Genomic DNA, 25756 nt, shown 5'->3' with positions numbered 1-25756 from the left:
CCCACACTCTAAGAATCAGCAGGAACAGGTGAAAAATAGAACCAGTGAGGAAAAAAATAAATCATTAGCCTTTTTTTTACTCTTTTTTCTAGTCAGTAACTATTTTCTCAGGACTAAATTTTTCAAAGTGTTAATGGCCAATGTCACTCTCCAACAGACTACTGCAAACTGTAACCTGAGAGCTATCACACACTCATTCTCTTGGACACATTTTCCGCATTATTTGAATATATCCTACCCTTAAAACTCTTCTGGCATGACATTAAGGAAGTTGTTCCTCAGGTGGTAAATCCAGGACTATCTTGAAAGGCAAGCTAGTAAATTACACTATATTCAAATTAAACGGGAAACCACTGGTTGTTAAGATTTTATAAAAGTACCCCTAAGAACAAAAGGCATTTAAAGTTTTTGTTGACTGCCTAATAGCAGGAGCTATATTCTTGTTCCAAAGCATTCATATTACAATATAAGCAGCCCTCACATATCCCCATGAGACACAGTTCAAGCTTGCAGCAGCTCTAAGGCATTATCCTGCCTGCCAAGCAGGTGGGTTCTCTCCCAGTAAGCAGCGGCCTTAGGAAGGGAAGTCTTGGACTTAACACAGTAGCATGCTGTTCATGCTGACCTTTGGGTATTCGGCTCAAGGTGTGAGGTGTATTTATCACGCAGGTGGGGTACAGCTCTCTCATTCTCTCTTCCCTTATTCCCTTTTGCATCTCTTCTCAGTCACCAAAACCAATGAAGCAAAAAGTTCAGTTTGCCCCCAGCCTCACTTCTGCAGAGCATCAGATTTTTCAAAGTTCAGTGCAGCATTCAAACCATCTCAATCCAGCCCACTGAAAACCAAATATTTCAAGGTATCAGCACAAAACGAAGTTCATTAGCTGAATTCTTCCATGAGTTTCTTTCCCCAACCCCAATAACTTTACTTTTGCAGGATTCAAATCTGCTGCGTGTAAAATGTTCAGAGCATCACTTCATCTCTGCCAGAAGAGTACAGGAGTGCTTGCTTCAGCATGGCCTGGGGTGTCATTCTCCACATGAGAGAAAGCAGAGAGACAATTTCAGAGCCACCCTGGACCGAGATTATCACCAGGAAGTGAAAGTAAAGCTTACACAGAAAAGAAGCAAGTTACCCAAGTATTCTGCTAAATCTCATCATTTAAAAAAAATGTTTGCTTTTTTTTTTTTAATCTAACTTATCAAGACCCATAGTACCATGACAGTCTATTATAGGAACATACAAGTATAGAAAAGCAGCTCATGTTTTTTCTTACACTTAAGATTTTTGCAGCAAAAATGTCTGCAGAATAGCTCTGTGCATGAGAATCCCCATCCTGGAGGTTTTACTGGGGAAAAAACCCCAGGAGAATTTATTCAAACAGGAATTCATTTCAGTTATTTTTGTGCAAACCAGCTTGGTTGCCTCTGTAACTCGCTTATCCTCCCAGCTAGGTTCTCTTCATCCCCTCCCCCCCCCCCTTTTATTTTTAACAGATTACTACTACAAGATGCAGGAAGAAACCTTCCTAACCCAGAATGATTTGGAAGACAGGGCCTTTACCTGGATTGCTGCAGTGATGGAGATTAGACATACAGCTTTGGGGGAGACATCCAATTTCACGTTTTAAACACCTGCATAAAAAATCTCACTCTGATCAAATGAATCAGGGGACTGGGATTTATGAGTAAAACTGTCAAGAGTATAAGAAACAGAATACAGTATTTCCAGCTCCCGTGCCAAATAATTATTATGACTTCAGTTCATGTTACATAGATTCAAGCAAGCAACAACAACAACAAAAAAAAAAAAAAGCAAAGACAGAAAAAAAGAGAAATTAAGCAAAAAATTATTGTTCTTAAGTCTACAGAAACATTAGGGATTAAATGTCAACAGCAAATCTCTCAGTGCTTCCTGCCACCACGCCAAATAAAGCCTGCTTCCAAGCCAAACATCTGCTTTGTCTGTCCCAAACAGGAACTCATGCGAAGGAAATGTAGCACCCTTTGCCACTGTGGTCAAAAGAACACATTTTTTAAATTCCACTCTATTCAACGATTTACCTGTAAAATCTGAAAGAGTAAGAATTTAAAATATCATTCTGCTATTTGTACGCTGTTCCTCAAGGGCTTGCATGACCAAGATATCATTCATCAATCACACAAATGTTGTATTGGCAAGAATATTTACCCAGACTAATGCTTTTTACAGAAGTTCCAGTTCCACATACATTAATGCTGAAAGAATAAACCAGGCTGACATTTAGTATGTGCACATGCATATAGAACCCTCTATCTCTTTTCCTCTCTAAAATACAAGATTATACAAAAAATCAGGTATTTCAATGATGTTAACACTATTGTAAAAGGACAGTTTTCTCTGTGTCTAATGCTACCAAACCTCCAGAATACCTACAGAGTTTTCCACAGCATTCCTGTTTTCCTGTTCTTGGCTCCAACTAACAAATAGTATTATTGTAAACTAGAGTATGTACTGAAAATTGATGTGGCAAATTAAAACATACAAACACTTTTCCAGGCCAGGATTTCTACTGGACTGTGTCAGAACTTTTGTAGCAGAGCATCTGGATGTCCCAGGCAGCGGAGACCTCTTGGGAACTACATTCGCAAATCCCTGTTGTTTGTGAAGGCTGATAAATCATTTTCCTGATAGATAAGACACTGATCTCAATGCCGAGATGGATATTTTCACAAATTACTTATTAGTTTTGAATATGTGTGTAGTTCAGTTCTTTCAGCTCGGATAAATCAGCACTAAAAAAATAAAAAAAAAAAATCCTATTTTTTTCAGGAATGTAATACTGAGATTTTCTTTTTTGTCTCCTAGTAAATAGCACTGGTGTTGTTATTCAGATCCTGCCGAATTAAATGGCAAAAAGTAACAGTGAAAGGGTTTTCAATAAACAATATTTACTTAGTGTGCATTATTTAAAGAGAGTAGCAGTTTGTTAGGACTTGCTGGAGTTGTCAGTTGTTTCATCCTGTACATCTCTTGTATCAGTTTCAAGCCAAAGTCATGTTTCCACATGAAATACTAATATTCTTATTTTACACCAGTGGGCATATTGCATTTCAACAAGCTGCAACTTGCTGTCAAACACAGCTTGCATTGCTGGGGAAATGCTACATTTTTAGGTTCACATTTGAAGGAAAAATAGCCATTAAGCATCTCCGCAATACAGGACAAGTGAATGGTCACTTTCCCTTTGTTTCCCTTAAAACATCCAGCATACTTATTAATCCTTACACACACCAAGAATTCAAGGATTACTAGATATTCCTTAGGAACTACTCTGTGTCTACCTATACGCTGTTGGTGGAAATTCTTGGACTCTGCTCTTGATCTATATAATAAAGAAACAGATAGGAAACAGAAACAGATTTGAAAAGAGCTGTTAAACAGTGAAACATATTAAAAAAAAAAAAATTATATCCTTCAAGCTTTCTGTCCCGTTTCCTTAAATTTACTGCTCCCATGGACATTGGAATATGGGGGACTTAGCTTCAAGTCAGACCACCTGGTAGGCTGCTGAAAAGCCAGGAAGGCCTGGGAAACTCTGTATGACAGTGAAATGAAAGACCTTTTCCCATCCAACCGTCCTTAATTGCTCAGTGTATTTCCTGATGATTGCAGAGGAAATGAGTTGCTGCTCAATTCCCTAGAACCCTGCTGTATAGCTGACTTTAAAAAAAAAAAAAAAAAAAAAAAATCAACAGGGAGGGAAAAGAGCATAAAAGAGTAGTCAAGCAAATTGGGTTACTGCACTTAAAGTAACTTGGATCTAATTCCTAGCTCGCTTTTATTTTCCCATACAGTTTTGCATAGGCATTTAACTTGCGCTACCACAGCTGCTAAACATTTCACCTGTTTCTTAGGTGTATAAACACCATTAATGACTGCAACCTCTTCAGATATTTTAGTGGAGAGCACCATCTGTATCTTTAGGTACCACCCTACGTTCACTCACATGCTTTCCACTAGCGGTCTCTTTCTTTTCTGTTACTCAACATTTATTTTTTCCTAAAGTTACATTCCAGAACAGTCACACAGCAGCTTCCTAACAGTTAAGATTGCAAGTGCTTTTCCATAAGAAAGAACACCTGCAATCTTTTTAAAATGTGCAAGAGGAGAACACAGCACAATATTGGTATGTGCTGGAATTAAATCAGGGGCGTATTTGGTTTTCAAATGCCAATAACGTTTTCATGGCATGAGAGAAAGCAAGTAAACCTTTAGAAAAGTCAAGCAGTTAGTAATTTACTTCCTACTATGGTACCGATTTTATTGAGTTTTATTAAATTGACATCAATCAGTTCCCATCCTTTATGGGATCTTTACTATGACAGCTCATTTTTAACCTGATCTTTGTGGTATTTCCCATGAACGGTCCCTTGTAGTTTAACAAACAAACTAAAACTTTGACCAAATTGGAAATTAATGAGACACCATTTATCAGGTCTCAGCAAGTGGAAACTAAATTTGAAATGTGAATACTTAGGAAACTTGGACATCTAAAATGGAATCAATTTCTGCACATCTTTTAACACGGTATATATTGAAAGACTTCTTAATTTTAGATGTGCTGTTGCTAAACTCATGAACTCACTACTATAAACCAAATAAATAATTTTAAATGGTACACGGCTACTCCCCTGAAGTATCTTCATTACTTTCTGTGGGACCTGAGCACCACTCACCTGATAATTCCTCAAGCGTCTGAGTAACGTATCAGACACAAAACCCTGTTAAACTGAAATCTGGCTTGTTGTCACACAGCTATTACTAGTAGATCGTGAGGGGAGCAATGAGAGGAGAAAAGGGATTGAGAGAGACAATGAGAGAACACTGGGGAATAAGAAGACAGAGCAGTAACTCAGAAAATATTAAAATGATAGTAAAATGTTCACAAAAGGGAAAACAAATGCTAGATAATACGAACATGTTTAGTCAAATCTAGTAAGTAAATTAAACCATGTCCTACGGGGCAACAATCACATCCCCTCCTCTTCAGCAACAACTTGGTTTCAATGGTAGATTCTGGTGTTTATTTTTGGAAGAAGGATTTTCTCGAACTACTATAAAGATGTTGCAACACATTTAGTTTGAGGAACACATGATCCTTGATCGTTCTGCAGCTGGAGTATCAAGAATGTCAGTCATGAAGAACCAATTTCACAGACAAGGAAACTGGCACAGTGGAGCAGGGGTGACAGTAAAGTGCAATAAATAGTTAAACATTAGGTTTGCTTCTCCTCTCTCCTGGTGAGTGGACAATTTTACTCTCTTACTTAACCCCACAAGGCTGAGTAAATGGGCAGCTGGGCATCCTGCACTGTTTAATGACAAGTAATATGCGTGCAGTATAGGGTCCCAACTTGAAGAATAGAAACACTTGCATGGCTGCCTCTATGTTTCAGGTCTGCCTCACTGTCCAAAGGAGGAAGGTGATGGAAATATTTTTACGTTATTTGCATGTTATTTTTCAGTTAACTGATTGATAAGAACAGAATTTGATTTTTTACAAACACCTTTCAATTGGTTGAAAACATTTCCAGTGGAAAAGTCTGGTTTTCAAGATTGAACAGAGCTCTGTACATCTGGGCTGCTTCCGTGGTCTGTGTACTGCTGTCAGGAATAAAGGGGCTTTTTTAACCACTAAACAGCAAAGAATGGACCTGTTCTGTTTGGTTCTCCTAGTTAGAGTAAGTCCTGAAAAATACAGTTGATCCAGCAAAAGAGCTGCTTCCCTGCTTCCTTCTCTCACACAGAGGTAAGATTAATTCCATTAGTTTAAGTATTTTTAGTACACATAGACTATTTTATATTTACTTTAGTCATCTAATATCCAGTATAATCTAAAGATACTGGATTCAACCACAGCTGCAGTTTGCCCGTCTCAAAAATTAAAAGTCACAACACAAAGGCCTGACACATGAAGTTACCTAATCTCCCCAACTCCCCCGCATCTTTACAGGCTTAAGGAATTCATAGGAGAAACGGGTGTGTGTTGTTGTGGGTGGGGGGGTGTGTGGGTGGGTGGGTGTGAAATGGAGCAGGAAAGGAGGAGGAATGGTTATTTTACACTTCAGCAACCTTATAGTCCTCAGTTTCTTATAGGTAACCCCGCTATAGCTGAATACATACCCCTCCCTTAAAAGTACGCATATGTTACTACACTTGGCTATTTGCAGTATTACTATAAGAACAGCCCAACCTTATTCCACCTATTTATCAATATTAATTTTGTCATGACAAAATGAGGATATGATTTTACTGGAGCAAGAAGCTTGCCTACGCTTGTGCTGATAAGAATTGAGCTTAGTCTTAGCAAAATGAGGAAAACACGATGACACTAAAATACACATTGGAAACCTAAACTCCATTATTTTACAATAACTGAAGAGTGCATTTGTCTTTTTTTTTTAAATACGATAGCAGATAGACACACTTTTGAAATACTCACTGTTTCAGAATAATTAAGATTAATGGAAGGCTTCCAATGTACACATGCTTGCCAATGCATCATGCGCAGCCTATTAAGCTTGACACAGTATGGCTTTTCTCATGGCCTTGACTGCAATGACTATGTAATGTATCTGGTGTATGCTGTGCCCTAGGACCACTATAAACTGCTGGACAAACACCGACATGCATCTAACTTTGTTTATCACTGAAGCCAGGCCAAACAGTGCTAATTGGAGTTGTTCTGCCAAACAATATTTATGCACTAATTAGTCCACTTCCTAAACTAAATGTTCCAAGAAAACTTAAGAATAAATGGCAAACTGCCACTAAGTTGCAGTCTCTTCAAGTATGTTACTTCACAGATAAACATGGACAGGTAACAAATGGTAAATTCAAAAGGATGAGTCAACGTATGTGGCTAAGCAACATAAAGTCCCTACTATTTGAGAAAGGAAAGTTTTACGGGTTTCATCCAAATGGAACCAAAACATTTGACACCTAATGGTGAAGAAAAACACACTGTTGTACACAACAAGACAGAATGGCAAGGGTGAGAGTGTCTCTAAGAAAATAATATGCTCTATTCTGATTCTAAACACGCTATACTACTATTATTATAATTCAGACCACTAACAAAAAAACCTGAAGAGGATGTGTCAGCCAAATGATTTAGAAAGCTAAATCATTCAGATCTTTGAAGACAGCAGATTGAACTATTCAAGAGACAAACAGAATCAGGTTGTGTTTTACAGACCAGCAGCAAGTCAATTTTGCAAGGGGGTGGGGAAAAGAGACTTAAAAAAGGACTGAAACTCCAATAAGGGCAAATGCTCATGTCCCTGCACACAGGTAGCTCCTGGGCAAGGAGAGGACACGAGCATGAGATGACAAAGAGAAGCAACTGGCAGGGATATTAGGCTACACAATCACAGTAAGGAAGGAAAGTGAGAATGGTATTAAGGGGAACGTCCCTCTCTCCTTTCCAGGATGGTTTTGCTTGTGAGACAGTGGGCTCTGGAAAATACATATTTATGTTCACGCTGCATATGATGAGTATTTTTTATTACATATAATAATTTAAAAACAGAGTCAAACCATTCAGGTACTAAGGTTTTCAGTGGTCTTTTTTTTTTTTTTTCTTTTAAGGTAAGTCATAGGTTACTTGCACAAAAAAAACCACAATATGCTTTTATGCATCAGCCTCAGTGCCAGGAAAGTTCATCAAAGCCTGGGCAGCCAGTGCGAGGCCAAGCACAAAAGGATTCAGATCTCTATACACTACTACTTTATTAGCATCACTGGTAATCAGAAATGCCTTTTGCTCTGTTTAGTGAAAGAAGGAAAAACTTTTGGCCTGGAATGTCAAGGTAACTTTGCAATATTTGTCTTCTGACCCCATAGTCTCTGACCTGCATTTCATTTCACTTTGAGGCTGAAAGACTTCCTCAAGCAGTACAGCCAAGTGCCAGACACGCAGTCTGATCTGGTCCAGATCTTCAGACGCCTCATCTCCAGCCAGCAACTTCCTCTGCAACTACAACTGGTCCCAGATGCCTCAGAAGTCCCATGGCTTCCTCTCCCTGCCCCACAAGGTGGCCTCTAGCTCACACAAAGGAGCTTCCTCCAAGCTATCCTTGCCTTCAGAGCCTGTGATCAAGCCAACGGAACACATACCAAAGTCTCAAGAGGGCCCTTCTTCCTCCCTACACACAACCTCAAATGCTATCCCCCTCTACTGCCAGATACCATGTGAAGTTCCGGTAAGAGCAGCTGGCTCTGAACTGTCCCTCTCTTAAGGAGGGAGATGCAGGGAAGAGGAAAGGAAAAAGGTGTGTGTTCCCAGAGGAAACGGAAGGGGTAAGCACCCATGCAATGGGAGATAAAGTGCCCTGCAGTGAGATAAGATTCCCTTCAGAATATGAAAAAGCACAATGTGGCAAAGAAATAGCATGGTACACAGGAGTGAGACAAAAATAAGGTACATTAGCCAACACCTGATCATTTCTAGGATGCATCCGGGGCTGGGCTTGTCTTCCCTATGTAAACTTCCATGTGGCTGCATACCTAACTTAGCTAAAGAGATTCACTCAGCAGTAGGATACGGCCGCAATATATCCCCTCCTGCTGAGACTCCTTTCGTGGCACTCTGGAAAAATTGGTGGTTTCTCCTCCCCACAGATTGATCTTTTCTAAACCACAGGATCTTCATATGAGCTTTCCTAAATCACACATTTCACACTTCTGGAGCTGTTTTCTTTTTTAGTTCCTTCGTTTCTTAGCTACCAAAAACCAAAGGCACAGTGGTCCTTAGGGGTTATAATCTAAGAAAACAATCACTCCCAACAGTTCAGCACTGTCAAAAGAAAGCAAACAGGTCATAAGCAATTAAACTGTTCCTTCAAAACCTTCAACTGAAAAGACCATTAATTTCACTTACTTATTAAGAAGTTCTTCTATCAAGAATATTTTATCTTCAATTCAATCCTCAATCCTTAATCCTTAATCACAAATTAAAGGAATAAATTTCCTTTCCAATGATGGGGAAACCCATGTAAACCCAAGGCTTCTTACTTAATTCACAAACACATCATGACACTGGTAAAGAAAACACAGTGTCTGCAGCTTTGTTTATGCTTGTGCATGCCAAAGGGAATACTCAAAAGGCATGTGCAATCAGCAACCTGCAGAGTACAATTAAGAATAAAGGACAGTGCTCCACACATGGTATGTATTACAAACATAACTGGCTTCAAAAGACTTCTTTCTTAAAACATGAAAATCTTGAAAAAGATTCATGCCCTCAGTATAACTAGATTTGTCACGAAAGTTGTAAGAATGCTCCCATGATTGACAATTATGACTTATTCTGCCATTTCTTTATAAAACAAGAATATTGTTTTGCCTGTACAACAGTTTGGAAAAATACTTTAAAACTTAGGCCGTTACTACTGAAGATCCAATATTTGTAGGGAACTACAGCTGGGCATAAATTAGAATGTCAACTATAAAGGAGTTTGGGAACTATTTCTGAGTAGCATATGCTCCAAAACAAAGTGAAAATCAAGTTCTACATTAGCATAATTTTGAAAAAGAAAAAAAAAGAAAAGAACAAAACACAGCACCTTTTAAACACTCAGGGTATGATTGCCAGAATCCCCTACCCACAGAAATACTTTTGGAAAAGTAACACTGCTAGCAGAGAATAACACCAATTTAAAAGAATAGTAAAGCTGTCAGCAGCTTCCTTCTTATTCAGGCCACTGTGATTTCTACCCTTAAGGACACGTCCTCACAGAAAAAAGAAAACTGGGAAAACTTGTCCATGCTAAATAACCCCAAACTCTGGAAGTGAGGCTGATATATTCTGTCTTATTGCACCTCACAGCAAACACTCCCTACCACCGAAGCCTGTGAACTGCCTGCTGCAAATTTTGGGTATGACACACGTCAGAGCATTTCACCAAGTTTGGTAGGTCCTGCCCCTCTCCTACACAGGTGCTTTTGGAGATACAAGCAGCTTCTCACAGCACTCCATAGTAAAGGGCAGCATTTCAGTAGACAGCACCTCATCTTTCCTGATATGCATGAACCTTTTTGCAATACCCACAGGGACAATGGCAGGTATGGGAAAATTATCACAATGAAGTATACCTCAACTCTGAACTTTACTTCAGGCATGATAATGAGTGTTTTGAACTTTTAAAAGAAAATTAAGAGAATACAGACTGCTTTAACTCTCTCTCCTCTCAGGCTTGTCTACAAAGACATTAATGGCTACACTAATCCTGCTGGGACACTTGTACTCCAGGATTAATGCTTCTTGCTCTCTTCTGCTTTTATTTTGTACACAGCAAAAGCAGAAAAAAGGGAATCTTCATCCTGGCATACAAGTGTCTTTGTGAGGAGTTTTACTGGGATAGCTACCACAGGATCAAAGAACTTCCTTTAAGGATAACACCTTTATCTCCACTGCTCATTTGTTCCTCTCCTATTAACTGGAAATGAAGAGGGAAGCTAACACCAGCAATTCTCCTGACTGCTAGTTTGGGAACCGCTGAACAGTTTAAGGATTATTACATCTATTATGAAAATTGTCTTTCTCAGAAGATAACACAGCTTTCTACGATTAAGTCATGTAGTTTCTGGGCCAAATTCACCCATGACTTTCACTGTAGACCCAGTAAATCCAAAACGTCTGGGTGCATAAAACAAAGACCTAGAAATTAGCCTTCCAAGTCTGACAAATACTGATATTTATCTCCTCATGCTTATGGATCCAAACACTTAATGTAAGTTTATTTAACAACTACAACTTACTTTACAGATTCAAATTATGGGAGAGAGTTGCCTTTTTTTTTTTTCTTCTTTTTGCTCAAAACAACCAACTAACCAACCAAAAACGTATGTATCTGTTAGTTCTAGTGGGAAACAGCTACTGTTTCATTCTACTAAAAGAGAGGTGTGATTCTACCATAAGATGGCAAGATATAGATTATTTCTTATCGTTGCAGCTCTAAAGGCGTAGATGTCATATCCATCAGATTCCTCCTGCAACACCTGTCAAGAACTAAGACATTTACCAACACAAAGCAGGATTTGTTCATCAGGCTCATGCTAAAGAACAAGTAACATGCTCCGGCTACTTTCATGCTCTCTTCAACCATCCAGCCTGAGTTTTATCTTTATTTCCGCAAGCAGCTGTATCAGGCAGCAGAGATCCAATTTGCTGCTGTTTAATTAAGTACAGCAAATGCTGTACACATTCAAGCAGAAAAATAATAGGGCTTTAAGTAATAAAAGTTACATTTAATACTCTAATTCGTAAGCATAGAAGTAAAAACAAAATAAAAGTATTCACAAAGTGAAAACGCTCCTTCCATTCACATTATTTACTGAGTAGATTAGATTAGAAAAAACAGTGCTGACTCTACTATTATTATGTTTTCATCATATCCAGAATTGTTTCCTAAGGTTCCCTCTGCTGGCAAAAATAATGAGATTCAAAAGTACAAAGACATGAAATACAGTTACATATTTATATAAGTAACATTACCATGTAGGAAAAAAAATCACATTGTGAAAAGACATACCCTCAGGTATATCTGCAAGTAGGCCCAAAAAAACAAATTGACAGAAAAATTTATCTCAGAAGTTGGCCTAACAAATTAATAGCCATCATCTCTACCATAAAACACATTCCTAATTTATTCCTACCACCTCCCTAAATAGCTGAATATCTGAAGTATGAGAAATTCTGCAAAAGCTACAGTAGCCGTAAATAAGAACTAGTGCAGTAAATAAGAAATGGGATGCTTTATAAGGTATCATGTAAAGTAATTTTCATTCTGTGATTTGGTTTTGATGCATGGTCTTAGCTGTCATTTCAAAGTGATAATGTAAAATTAAAACTGTTATTTTATTCTTCACCAGCTATGTATATCCTTTAGACCAGTAAGGAATCAATGTAACTAATCATGTTCTTTTACTAATTTTCCTTTTTTCTTTTTCTTACAGCATCTTTCTCCACAGAGTCCAAGTCAGCGTGCTTGCTTTCCACACTGGGGTAGCTGTATTTTCCCCTCTTAACAAATACACTAGTTCTATTAACACTTCCAGAACAAATACACCAGTCTTCTGTGTACCTTTATAATCCACATTGTCCATAAGCACTTGTGGAATTAAACAGCGAACTTCACCCTCGGGGCTGTGGCCGACTGGAAGGCAGAGACTGGATGCTTTTGTTTTTGCAAACGGGTCAATCAGGAAGGTTAAGAGAGCAGACAATAAACCAGATAGCTCAGAATAACCCTGCAACTCTGTGGCCAACTTGCAGGAAACCCATAATATACTTCAATAGATGTCATTACTTAAATCTCTTGATATTCACATGACAAAAACAGGCAACTTCATTTCTATGACAACGAAAGTAATGCTCCTACACACTTCTGCCATCAGAAGTTCTTTTCTATTTCTCACTTTGTTGTAACTTTAATTCACTGGGTATTGCAGGGAGGGGGAAGGAGAAGCAGGGTGGCATCACTATTTTTGTTACTAAAGAAACCACTCATCCATCTCAGAAAAGGATCTGAACAATCAAAATACATTGGTAATATGAATTTAAATCACAATGACTTTGTGTTAACAGGCAATAGGGAGAAGCAAGGAAGAAGTCACGAAGAGTAAAAATTGGAGGATAAGAAGCAAAACTCACTAAAAGAGTTTAAGGACAAAAACCCCTCCAGACCAGAAAGATTTTATATATAACACAGCAACTGCCAGTTCAAAACAAGAAATACCAGGAAAGGGAAATCTGGGAAGGAGGTGTAGAGGTGGGGAAGGAACAGTCAGTAAAGAAAGAAATGCAACTAAAGAAAATTTTTGGAGTGGGTAAAAGAAATCAGAGGAAAATAAAATCTAGAAAAAATACCCAAAGCCTTAAAATTTGGAACATAATAAAAAAATACTCAACCAAGAAAAAAGAAAGTAACAAAAAACAAACAAAACCAAACCACAACAAACCGAACTAAACAGAAAACAACAAGCAGGAAACCCCCAACATACATAAGTCTTCAGCTTCCTGAATTGTATTTTGCAAAATTGTGAAACCACTGCAGTATTTTGGTCTGGTTTCATAAAAAAATTAGGTCTATGTCATCATATCATGTCCAAGGGTAACTGAGCCAATATTTTCCCTACCTATCCCTATTCACATTACCCATGCGCATCAGAAGATCAAAGCTATGATGTTTCTGCACATGCCATGACCAGAGGAGAGTGGAAAGAAGATAACACAGAAAAATCACTGCAAGGGAAAGTTCAGAGCACCTTCCCACCTTTCACCATGTGTCCGAGATCTCCTACAGCAAGGGCTATACCAGTACCAACAGCAAGTAGGTGACCAGAGCTCTCCCTCTAACTAGATACCTCTGAATTTCCCCCAAAGTCACTACTTCTCTAGCATGTTAAATACCTGGTGTCTAGTCTGGCACTAACTCCAGTCAGGTTACTTTCCCTGCTGATGGGGCATAACGTTTCTTTCCCGCAATGGGTTCTGTGGGGCTTAAGACACCACAAGTTCAGCTACAGGTTTCCTAAAATTCAGCAGAATTCAGTTAAAAAGGAGACAAACCAAACCAATCAGAGGTTTTGTTAACTTTTTGCAGCTTTCTGGAACTGCTTGTTTTAGCTCCGTAAGGAAAGGCTGTTGAGGTGAAAAAGCTGATTCTGTTGCCACAAATTATTATCAAGATACTTTTTTTCCCAACTTTTTTATTTTTCACTTTTTGAGAATAACAATTTGACTCACTAACTCTTTCACCAACTAACTTGTAAAACCTCAGATAGTAAATGATTAGTGGAAAAGGAACAGAATCAAAGAAACATATACAAAGCAAAATATTGAAAATACAATACAATTGTAAATTTCCTTAGGAATGAACTTGATTTCGTCTGAAGTGACAAAACGAGACACAGCTAACATGAACAGGAAGGGTAGGACACACTAAGATAGCAAAATACAGTGCCAGGGAAAGGACAAGAGAAGAGAGGGAGGAAGAGCAGGCAAAAATTTGAAAGCATGAAGTCAACAGAATGAAGAAAGGTCAAGCTGGGAGCAAGGAGAAATACAGCTGTTGAATAGGTCAGCATTCACAAAAGGAGCAAATCAGAAGAAAAAGCATCATTAGTGGTAGAAAAGGGCAAGGTTGTGGTTCAGAGAAAAACAATAGAGAAAGACCGGGGGAGAGGAGGGAGGCACCCACACAAGGAGTTTGGTAAAGACTAACTCAAGTGAATGAACTGAAGGAGTGAACAGGAGATGCCAGCAAGAGAACAGCAAGACAGCTCAAAAATAAAAAAAAAGGATTCCAGAGACACTAGGATCTAGCTGGTTTTGACCTTGGAAATGGAGAACTAGTTTGCATATTTGAGAGGAATCTCAGATAACTTTAGGCATTAAAGTACAACTTGGCCTCCTTTTTCAGCTCATAATGACTTTGCCTGATTTTTTTTTTTCAAACTTGTAAGAAAACAAAGCGTAAGGGCAGACTGTGAAAGAAGTAAGTTTTCAAATGAAAAAAAAAAAACAAAAAACTTATGAACTTTGTATCATCACCGTAATGCTTGGCACCTCTAACGTTTCTCAAAGAATTCTGTCCATTCAATGTTTTTTGATTTGGAAGCAAAACTACTGATACAGAACATAAGCAGGCAAACAAATACATTCTTAATATCTGTGGGGAAAGTGAGCACAACAATAACTACATGATGTAATTACATTTATACATACACAAAAATGCAGTCTCAGAACTATAGTACACATTGACATTCAGCAGCTACTGTCTTGAGAAATAGAGTATGTACTTTCACCAATAAACAAACAACTGATATGACAGTTCTGAAAAGACAGATGTCAGTCTTCACTATCTAGAGCTAGGATCGCTACAGTCATGCAAAATGCAATCTGTAACTCTCTCTTCAACAGAATACAGGAAAAGCACTACCTTTTATGAATCAGCTGACAAAGGGAAAAAATAAAAAGGCTCCTGGCAAACATACCACTCTCCAGATCAAGGGAACATGTGCCTCAAAGTTCTTACATTTCTTTAATGTATCTCTTTACAAGCTATGCCTTTCTTACAGACCCAGACCATGATGACCATAACAACACAATTATAACACAGGACATAACAGTAATTAATCTGCTCCCATAAACTACCCCAATTTTCTACTCTGCATTTGGAATTATTAACACTGGAAACTGGTATTTTCTGAAAGAAGAACAAATAAAGAAGCAAGTACTAGCTCATAGCAGTCTTTACATGAAATTGCTCTTAAACTCTACTGAATCTTTTGAGTATCATTTCAAAGAAACCTAATGAACTACATAAACACGGCTCTGGAGAAAGAGGACAAAACGAGAAAACGTGTTATTCCCCCAGAACAAATGTTTAGTTAGCTGCAAAAGAGGTAACTGTACAATTCTATGCCAATGAGTTCAGATACATCTTTTAAGCTACGAATTAGCAGGGCTCATTGGGAGAACTTTAAACTAGATTTGAAGGGGGATGGGGTTGTAGCTGGGCTTGCCCTAGTGGGGCAGCACTCCAGAATTGATGAAGACTGGGAGGCCTCCTATAATCCTAGGGTGAAATCGGTGTGCTCAGCTCGCTCCCTGGAATGTCTGTACACCAATGCGCGCAGCATGGGAAATAAGCAGGAGGAGTTGGAAACCTGTGTTAAGTCAGGAGACTATGATCTGGTGGCAATTACAGAGACGTGGTGGGACAGCTCACATGACTGGAATATAGTCATGGAGGGCTATGTCCTTTTCAGGAAAGACAGGCCAGCCAGGAGGGGTGGTGGGGTTGCTCTTTACGTACGGGAGCAACTACAATGCATCGAGTTCTGTCCAGGGACAGATGACGAGCGAGTTGAGAGTCTGTGGGTGAGAATTAAGGGGCAGGCTGGCAGGGGCAATACTGTTGTGGGTGTCCAGACCACCAGATCAGGGTGAGGAAGTTGACGAGGCTTTCTACAGGCAGCTGAGAGCGGCCTCACAATCACAGGCCGTGGTCGTCGTGGGGGATTTTAACTTCCCTGATGTTTGCTGGAAGGACCACTCAGCAACCCAGCCACAGTCCAGGAGGTTCCTCCAGTGTATGGAGGATAACTTCCTCCTGCAAATGGTGGATGAGCCAACCAGGAAAGGAGCGCCGCTGGATCTCATCCTCACTAACAAGGAGGATCTGGTCGAAGCAGTAAGGGTTGAGGGCTGCCTTGGTTGCAGCGACCACGAGATGGTGGAATTCAGGATCTTGTGAGGTAGGACCAGTAGAATAGCAAGTAGAATTGCAACCCTGGACTTTAGCAGGGCAAACTTTGGCCTTTTCGAGCAACTGCTAGGGGAAATCCCATGGGCAAGGCTGTTTGAAGGTAAAGGGGCCCAAGACAGTTGGTTGGCATTCAAGGATTGCTTTTTCCGAGCTCACGATCAGAGCATCCTGACACATAGGAAGTCAAGGAAGAGGGCCAGGAGACCTGCGTGGCTAAATAGGGAATTGCTGGGTATGCTCAAGTGGAAGAGGAGAGTTTACAGGTCATGGAAGGAGGGGCTGGCCACTTGGGAGGAATATAAAGCTGCTGCTAGAGGATGTAGGAAGGCAGCTAGGAGGACTAAGGCCTCCTTAGAATTAACCCTGGCGAGAAGGGTCAAGGACAGCAGAAAGAGCTTTTTCAAATACACGGCAGATAAAACTAACACCAGAGGCAATGTAGGCCCACTGATGAACGGGATGGGTGCCCTGGTGACAGAAGATACAGAGATGGCAGAGTTACTGAATGCCTTCTTTGTCTCTGTCTACTCTGTTGCAGGCAGTCCTGAAGAGCCCTGTACCCCTGAGACCTTGGATGAAGTCAGGTCAACGGAGCGGTTTCCCTTAGTCGATGAGGAATGGGTTAGAGACCAGTTGAGCAATCTGGACATCCATAAATCCATGGGTCCAGACGGGATGCACCCGCGGGTGCTGAGGGAACTGGCAGAAGTCATTGCTACACCACTCCCCATCATCTTTACCAAGTCTTGGGAAATGGGAGAGGTGCCTGAGGACTGGAGGAAAGCAAATGTCACTCCAGTCTTCAAAAAGGGCAAGAAGGAGGACCCGGGTAACTATAGACCGGTCAGCCTCACCTCCATCCCTGGGAAAGTGATGGAACACCTTATCCTTGGTGCCATCTTAAGGCATATCAAGGATAAGAGGGTTATGAGGGGCAGTCAACATGGCTTCACCAAGGGGAAATCTTGCTTGACCAATCTCTTAGCCTTTTATGAGGAAATAACATGGTGAATGGATGATGGCAGAGTGGTGGATGTGGTCTACCTTGACTTCAGCAAAGCATTTGACACAGTCTCCCACAGCATCCTCACAGCTAAATTGAGGAAGTGTGGTCTGGATGATCAGGTACTGAGGTGGACTGTGAACTGGCTGAAGGAGAGAAGCCAGAGAGTTGTAGTCTATGGGGCGGAGTCTAGTTGGAGGCCTGTAACTAGTGGAGTGCCTCAAGGGTCAGTACTGGGACCAGTATTATTTAATATATTCATCAACGATTTAGATGAGGGAATTGAGTGTACTATCAGCAAGTTTGCTGATGACACTAAGCTGGGAGGAGTGGCTGACACGCCAGAAGGCTGTGCTGCCATCCAGCGAGACCTGGACAGGCTGGAGAGTTGGGCAGGGAATAACTTGATGAAATATATCAAGGGAAAGTGTAGAGTCCTGCATCTGGGCAGGAACAACCCCAGGATCCAGTATAGGTTGGGGAACGACCTGTTAGAGAGCAGTGTAGGGGAGAGGGACCTGGGGGTCCTAGTGGACGACAGGATGACCATGAGCCAACACGGTGCCCTTGTGGCCAAGAAGGCCAATGGCATCCTGGGGTGTATTAGAAGGGGGGTGGTTAGTAGGTCGAGAGAGGTCCTCCTTCCCCTCTACTCTGCCCTGGTGAAACCCCATCTGGAATATTGTGTCCAGTTCTGGGCCCTTCAGTTCAAGAAGGACAGGGAGCTGCTGGAGAGAGTCCAGCGCAGGGCAACGAAGATGATTAAGGGAGTGGAGCATCTCCCTTATGAGGAAAGACTGAGGGAGCTGGGTCTCTATAGTTTAGAGAAGAGGAGACTGAGGGGTGACCTTATTAGTGTATATAAATATATAAAGGGGGAGTGTCACGAGGATGGAGCCAGGCTCTACTCAGTGGCAAAAAATGACAGGACAAGGGGTAATGGGTACAAACTGGAACACAAGAGGTTCCACTTAAACTTGAGAAGAAACTTCTTCCCCGTGAGGGTGACAAAACACTGGAACAGGCTGCCCAGGGAGGTTGTGGAGTCTCCTTCTCTGGAGACATTCAAAACCCGCCTGGACACATTCCTGTGTAACCTTACCTAGGTGTTCCTGCTCTGGCAGGGGGATTGGACTAGATGATCTTTTGAGGTCCCTTCCAATCTCTAGCATACTGTGTGATATTTCACAAGTATTTTCTGATATTAGTGTATTGAACATATATCTTTAGGAAAACCAAGCAGAAAAAAAGCAGATATTAGAATGACTAACAGAATAAATGTGAGTCAAAGGTGCAGTAGTTGAGGAGATTCTTATGAAAGAGCTGCAATAAGCTTGCAGCTAAGGTCTAATTAATTCTACTTTTTTTTCTCATGAACTTCAACATGGCACTAAACCATGTTTGAATTACAACCTACTGCCCTTTAGGTGGGCTTTCATCATGGGAAGCTGTACAGCAGACACAAAGCCCTTGTGAGGATTTCACTTCACTGTGAATTAGTGTCTAACATTGAGAACGCCTTTCATCATCAGCTTGTATTGCCTTCAGGTGCCTATAAATTCCACTCAGTCTTTATGTAGCACTTGTCTATCAGACCATGCCATCAATTTTACTGCAGGCAAGAAGCAGACACACCTCTTCCTGAGACACAGACAACACAACAATTACCACAGCCACTCTTGCATTATCATTTCATACCAGCTCACTGTCAACTGCTAATCACCCATGACATGCTATGGAAAACACTTCCCAGGTTCTCTTTCTACTGCTGGCACCAAGAGCTGTAAAGCTACAATGGTCTCACCACCAAGCGTACCACTTGCTCTGTCGCCACCCACTGAACACATTCATGTGGCAACCATGCCACTTCCTCTCCTTTCACTAATATACCGTGGTAAATGAACTGTTTTACAAGAGATTTTTTTTTTGTTACAACTTCATTATTCACATATAGCCTTTTTATTGACCATGCCAAGCCTACATAAACAAAAAAACCCACAAACAAACCAGGCATTAAGTGCTATCTGAATAGAAATGAACAGCTAAAAATACTTACAAAATAACAAAAGGTACTTTCAACTTTTTTAAATGCATCTGCACTGCACTTGCTTGTAAAATAAGATACTTTGTTAAAGAAGAGCTGACTGAAATGATGCCTTCTCTTTTAAATGTTAAAAAATTAAAAATAAAAATCCAAACAAACATGAACACACCTATCCCTCCAGGGACAAGGCAACTCAAGAGGCGGGGTAGGGAGTGCTTAATGTTGTCACCAACTTATGGTGGCCAATGGCCAAGAGAAATCTAAAGCTTTAAGTGCCACCTCAGAGCTGTTTGGTTAAAGCGCTGGTGTTCAGCTCAGCACTAATGGGTGTTCCTTTATACCACCCCTGCCACCAATCAACTGTGAGATTCCTCACTTAAACACAACAAAGAAGACGGATCAACCAAAGTCTTGTCTTCCTGAAGATACCATCTTTCATCTAAATTCACATTTCAGGGCCTAATTCTGATCCCCGTTAAAATCTGCACTTCCAGTGATAAATAATCACTCAGGTCCTAGACCTAAATCCTAAATTTAACATTGTGCACACAGACATGTTCCAGTTAAAGATGTATGTATTTCAGTTTAACTTCCACTACTGGTGAAGGCAACTGAGGTAGGCCAAAAGCATAGATAAATTGAACTAGTAGCCCTGAGAGCCTAAATACAGGGGACTATGAAGACAAACCTTCCCATATATTTGAATCCTAAAATGTACCCTGTACAATGTAGGAAGCATTCTTCTCAAATTAACCTTAAAACTCATTAGCAAGGCTGAGCAAGGAAAGCAGAGAACTGAAGAAAATGCTTAATTTTTCAGCCTTGCTACATTTACATTTTTTCAGAATTTAAATTAAATTCGTCTAAAGAATTCCCCCCCCACCCCAAAGGGGACAATGAGAACAATGGCACATTCCTATGCAGAGCCCAGAAACACTTCTCACAGGCTTCAAGACTCAAACCTCACATGGTGGCAGCAGGTCCAGGTCTTAACTACCTGGGGAAAGTACAGACAAACAACGAAAAGCTATTTGAGTTACTGAGTCTCAGCAAAGCTCCTCCCCTTCCTCTGAAACACGGTGATTGACCTCATCAGTCCTAACCCACTGCAATTAATCCCAAGTAAAATTATTTCAATTAAACCACCTTCATGGCTCAAGTTATGTTGCTTGCTTTGGCATAGCAGAACCATGCACATGTAATCCAGTTACTTCATCTCAGCAGCAACTCTTAGCTCAGAGGTAGGAAAGTCACATGGCCTGGTAACTCCATGGCTTGTGACTGCCAATCCATACTTTAACTGCATTCAGTATTGCATTGCTATAGTCATGAGACGCAGCTAACTTGTGCTGCCAAGCACCTTTTTTCTGCCTCATGCAGAAGTATTTCAAGGAACTTAGTTCAATGAAGTCTATTTCTCTTTCATGTTTTACTAGAGACTGTCCCCTGCAGAGACGGAGCATCCTGCTGCTTTTCCATCTCCTGAAGAGCACACCCCAGCAGCTTTTCCTCTCCAGGTCCCCACTGCATAAGAGAACAAATCAAATTACTATTACAAAAAAATTTAGTCTTCAAACTGTTAAATCTCACCCAAATGTGTATTTTGCTTGTCACTCCTTTTATTCTATTTTCATAGGAAGAAAGCAATGATCAACAAATTACTGCACAAAAGCACGTGAGCACTGGCAGGCAGTTTCAAAGCTATTGACAAAAAACAGTCTATTCACTGCAAGAGTCCTACATTCACAATCTCTCTGATCAGGATGCAGGGGGCTAATTCAATAGTTCCCAATGGAAAATACCTAGTGGGCATGTTTGATTTCTGGAGACAATGCTATACCATGGGGAGCTTTTCTCTACCTCCATCTCTCTACTTCCAACTCCTTTTTTCTGGCTGGGCTTTGGTTTGTGTTTCTTTTTTTTAAGATTTGAACAATTTGCTCTGAAATACCATAGTAATGCTTAACTCCTACAAAATATACTTCTAAAAAAAAAGATAAAAGAAAGAAAAATGTTAGGGGGAGGAGGAGGGAGAGAGAACCTTTTCAGTAAGGCTGGGACCTTACTAAGTACTACTTTATTAGGGCAGGCAGCTGTCCACAGACAAGTCCACATTATGTGGACAATGTATATTAGTGAATGTCAAAAATACCTTGTATTGTAATTTGTTAATTAATTTAAAGAGAATCAGATCTAATGCAGGACTCAAATATTTCCAAACTCTTCCTAGAGTAAGACCATGCAATAATGCTGCTGAGTTCACAGCAATTCATGTGCTACCTGAAGCCTGAGTCCCTGCCACTAGCAAGTTAATTTGCTCCCTGCTCTTCAAACTGTGAGAAGGTTTTTCATACATGAGCCACAAGGCACATAAAAAGAGCATGTGAAAACTCATAACAAAGTTCACATTTTCCAGTGTTTCCACCTCACATTAGCACTGAACGTAAGTACTGTTTCAGTACCATTCATAGACTGTCAACAAAGCAAAATTCCATGTTTTACTCAAAGCTATTCCAGTCATGTGTTAGAATCTCATCAAAACAGCACCCTCATTGTCCTCTTCAACAACATTGTTTGTTAGGAATGGAAAAACATCTAGTGCAGCTTATTTATCAATATTTCTCTTTGGCTTCCAAAGTCCTGTGACTATTTTCTTTTGCAGCTGAACTTAATTGAGGAAGTAGCCTGAGATATTTTGCAGGTTTCCCTTGAAATCTCTCACACAATACTGGCCGCTAGGTATTTAATCCAGGAATTTTAAAGTTGAAAACCTGTAAAGACATTTCACTATGCTGTCAGCATCTGCTGTCCCTGTGACCAGTAAGCAAATGATAGATCTTTTCACGCATAATTCAGACATAACACTAAGTTTTAGGCCAATTCTGCAAGAGAGGGCAAGCTGACAACAACTTGGTGTTTATCACTTCTTAGGCCATAGGGGCTTTAACCTGGAATTGCATGAATCAGATAGCTTTTCAGTTCAGCACACACTTCACTTAGATTTCTTTCCTTTCAAACGCCCCTGCACCACAAGTCCAGGGAATCAATCCAGAATTACTCTTCTATGTAATAGCACAATTCAGTCTTATGGTACAAACCCAAAAATTACCAGAATGAAGAGTTTTCCTTCCATTATTTCCAGATACTACCTAAACCCACAAGAAGCAGAGCTCAGCCCTTCGCACTGTAAAAGCTACACAGTTGAGCCTCAGAATTTTAGGTCCAAGAATACAGCAGTTAAAATTTTTATTAACATCTAAGACCGCCATAAAGAGAAGACAAAGCATAAGGTAGGACCAGGAAGAATGCTGAAATTAGCCCCACCATTTTATGCTCTGATCAACAGAAGATGGCCTGCTACTATGAGTACTGCAACTGAAATAAAGAATGCCCTTCTGAAATTAAAAAAGGGTATCAGGAATACCTGATTAGAAATGTAGAAGAGATGGACAGAATGGATGAAACAGTAGCAGGCACAATGCTAGGGATTCCCCGAGTTATATTCTGAGATTTTGCTTGTGTTCTAAAATATATATTATTTAAAATTACAGTCATAGCAGCTATCAAAAATTTAATTGATGTTTACAATGAACTGTGACACAGAAGAAAAAACATGGCACATGGCAAAATTATAGTGTCTATCAGCAGAGATACTAGCATTAGGTGTAATATGGAATAAGCTACCTGGCAACTTGAACTTTATCTTTCCCTCAGTTTTAAAACCTGTGTTGACAGCAGAAGTGGAGAAATCCAACACATAGCACCACTATTGATCACTGGATCTGTGGGAGCACAAGACTAGGGGCCTTTAGGATTGCTGTCTCTTTGATCTTCAGAAAATGGTGTAACTTTTTGAAAACTGGTTTCACATGATATCTTTTCACATAGGTTAAACTAGACCTGTGACTTTGTTACACTGGAAAAAAAAGTAATTTTCTTCACAGAATTATTTTCAGATTGATTTTTACACCTACTTCGCAGAGAAATCGAAAGTTCAGAGCTCTCACAATCCCTTTGTCTTTGCTCTCCAAACATGCATGTACATACACGCTATTAGAGGTCTTTTTGCACTTCTGCAGCTTTTCTTTGTTTCAACAACAATCTGGATGGAGAAAAAAACAAAGCCCTCTCCTCTTTCCCTCCTCCTCTTCCCCCTTCCCCCCCAAATGATCTGCTTTTAATCATAACTAACATTTAAAACAGACATTAGAAAGGAAAGGCTACCCCTTTATAATTACAAACTTGATAATTACCTGGTGACTTGTAACAGACCCATTTTCAATGCATCTTCCTCCCTCTGTCCCTTGATAATGTAATCTAATCTCTTGGCTATGCTTTCATCTGGCATCCAACGCTGCACATTGTTTATCAAACAACAATCTTTTCTTAGTCAATGACAGAACAAAGGCAAGGAAGAGCAACTGTGGTAATACTACAGCACTTACCACTTCAAAAGTAACTGCATCGGTATAATTTATATTGCTTGTGTGCTTTTTGTTTACCTCTTTTAAATCTAGTTTTATCTCCTCTGTGCAAGACTGCAACCTACCTTCACCCATTTACTGGACTCTCTATATTTACACATTACAGAAGCCATTGTGCACAATGTCAACAGTGGAAGTCAAAAGTGGAAACGTGGTTTCCAAATGCAGAAAGCTGAGATATTCCATGAGTGTTTTCATATTTGAAAGCACAGCCATTTTCCATGACAGGAAAATCATGTGCTTTACATTACTGGACTATCACTAAGTCTTAGCAATAATGTGTAATGACTGTTTTTTTAAAACATGTTTTACTCTCTCAATTTCACACTTAGAAATTCTGATAAGACTCTCAACAACACGAGTTCAATTTCTCAAATTTCTTATACCTAAAAATGGAAGGGAGGTCAGGCTGCTGAAGTTTCATCTTTGGATCTTGGGGTCCAATGATCCTCTTTCCTAAAGATGCCTGCACTCCATATTCCTTATGTGTCTTACCCTTCCCTTTCCTTACATCCACAGCTTAGAACAAGAGGATCCCTGAAACATCCCACCCGTGGTACGTTCAATTCTGATATAACAAAGATCCGGGGCCCTAACCCCCCGATATTTTGACAGTTTACAACTACAAGGACTATAAATAGTAGCATAGTAGTAAAAATAAATCTGCATAAGTAATCAGCAGCTTAGTATAAAATCAGACAGAAACAACTAGGCTCACCTGTATAAAGGGTATCTGCAGATCCAAAACAGCACTAATCACTGAATCCCAAGCTTCATCACTCTTATCAAGTGTCTTTCAACACACAAAAAAAAAAGGTAACACAATTAAAAATAAATCTGGGTGAAGAAAGAGATAGATGAGTACGAGGTATACAAATATATAGTACCACACTAATCTGAGCTTTAAGATCTTTGTACCAAGAGAATCTGAATACAAGTACTACTAGAAAAGAAAGCCCTCAAGTACCACTCTGAGTCACATCAGCATAAGCCCTTCACAGCCCTGGCTGTGCAGGTATTGATGACTGATTATCAAAGCATAATAGCTTTATGGTACCTGACACTGACCCAAACTAATACTGCTACTAAGATAGTAACACACCTCCCCCACTCACTTTTCATATGATTTGAACAGATTCAGGGAGAAATTCCATCTTCCTTAACCGTAAGTTGAAGCACGCAGCTCTGACAATGCTCTCTGCAGATACACCATAACCTCCTACTTAGAGGAATGAACCAGTGAAGGACTGAGATCAGTAAATCAAAGAACAGAAAAATGCGGTTTTGTGGGGGTGAGCACGCTGCCAAGTTGCAATGCTGTTTCAGTCTCTGATGGAAAACACTGTCCCAGGACAGGCAAATCAGGTCAACTCCGGAATTAAAGGTAGGCAAAAAGTCATGACAGCACTGCAAGTCAAGTGTGAGATTGGTATATTCTTCCATAATTCATTAGGTAAGAGATCCATTCACCGAAGCACCAACTTATTAACTAAAACTAAGATAACTGACATTATTAAAAAAAAAAAAAGTAAAATAAAAAATAAACATTTTCTTGAGAAATCTTTGCTCACTTAGTAAAGTCAAAAGAAAACAGAAGACTTGGTAAAAAGTAATAATTATCCTTCATCACAATATGATTTCAGAGGTGTTTGTAATAACGGTCTTTGCAGACATTCATAGTTACAAGGAAACTCACGAGGACAAGCCAAAGAGAGTTAGGTCAAAGCTTTGCTGACAAAACAGAAAACTGTTCTGGTTCTCCAGAAAGAGGAAAGGCCTCAGGACCTAGTTATCCAACTAAGCTAATACTTAAAATAAATAACTAACTCACAGAATATATCTTTCATTGATAGTAGTTTTTGCAGAAACCCAAAGCACTTCAGACAGGAATGCATAATAAAACAT

At 39.9% G+C, this 25756-nt stretch overlaps 1 protein-coding gene across 13 annotated transcripts in view; it reads right to left on the bottom strand.

Annotated features, from left to right (window-relative positions):
- AFG2A (AFG2 AAA ATPase homolog A) overlaps positions 1-25756 on the bottom strand; it is a 226077-nt gene that overhangs the window by 112825 nt on the left and 87496 nt on the right. For 3 of the 13 annotated variants that reach the window (XM_061444184.1, XM_061444152.1, XM_061444168.1), the window contains exon 15: positions 24570-24644. The exons of 9 other annotated variants lie outside the window; for them this stretch is intronic. In XM_061444184.1, the coding sequence (XP_061300168.1) occupies positions 24570-24644 (75 nt within the window). Of the gene's footprint in view, positions 1-24569; positions 24645-25756 lie in introns of those variants that run through there. One more of the 13 variants, XM_061444288.1, reaches the window with a different exon arrangement.

This window comes from Pezoporus flaviventris, unplaced genomic scaffold (assembly GCF_033815535.1).
Source record: "Pezoporus flaviventris isolate CSIRO_AGI_PZ_B2104156 unplaced genomic scaffold, CSIRO_AGI_Pfla_v1 ptg000002l, whole genome shotgun sequence".
In the NCBI taxonomy this organism is placed as follows: Eukaryota; Metazoa; Chordata; class Aves; order Psittaciformes; family Psittacidae; genus Pezoporus; species Pezoporus flaviventris.
Note: the sequence above shows the minus strand (reverse complement) of the source record. Positions and strands in the feature narration are given on the sequence as shown.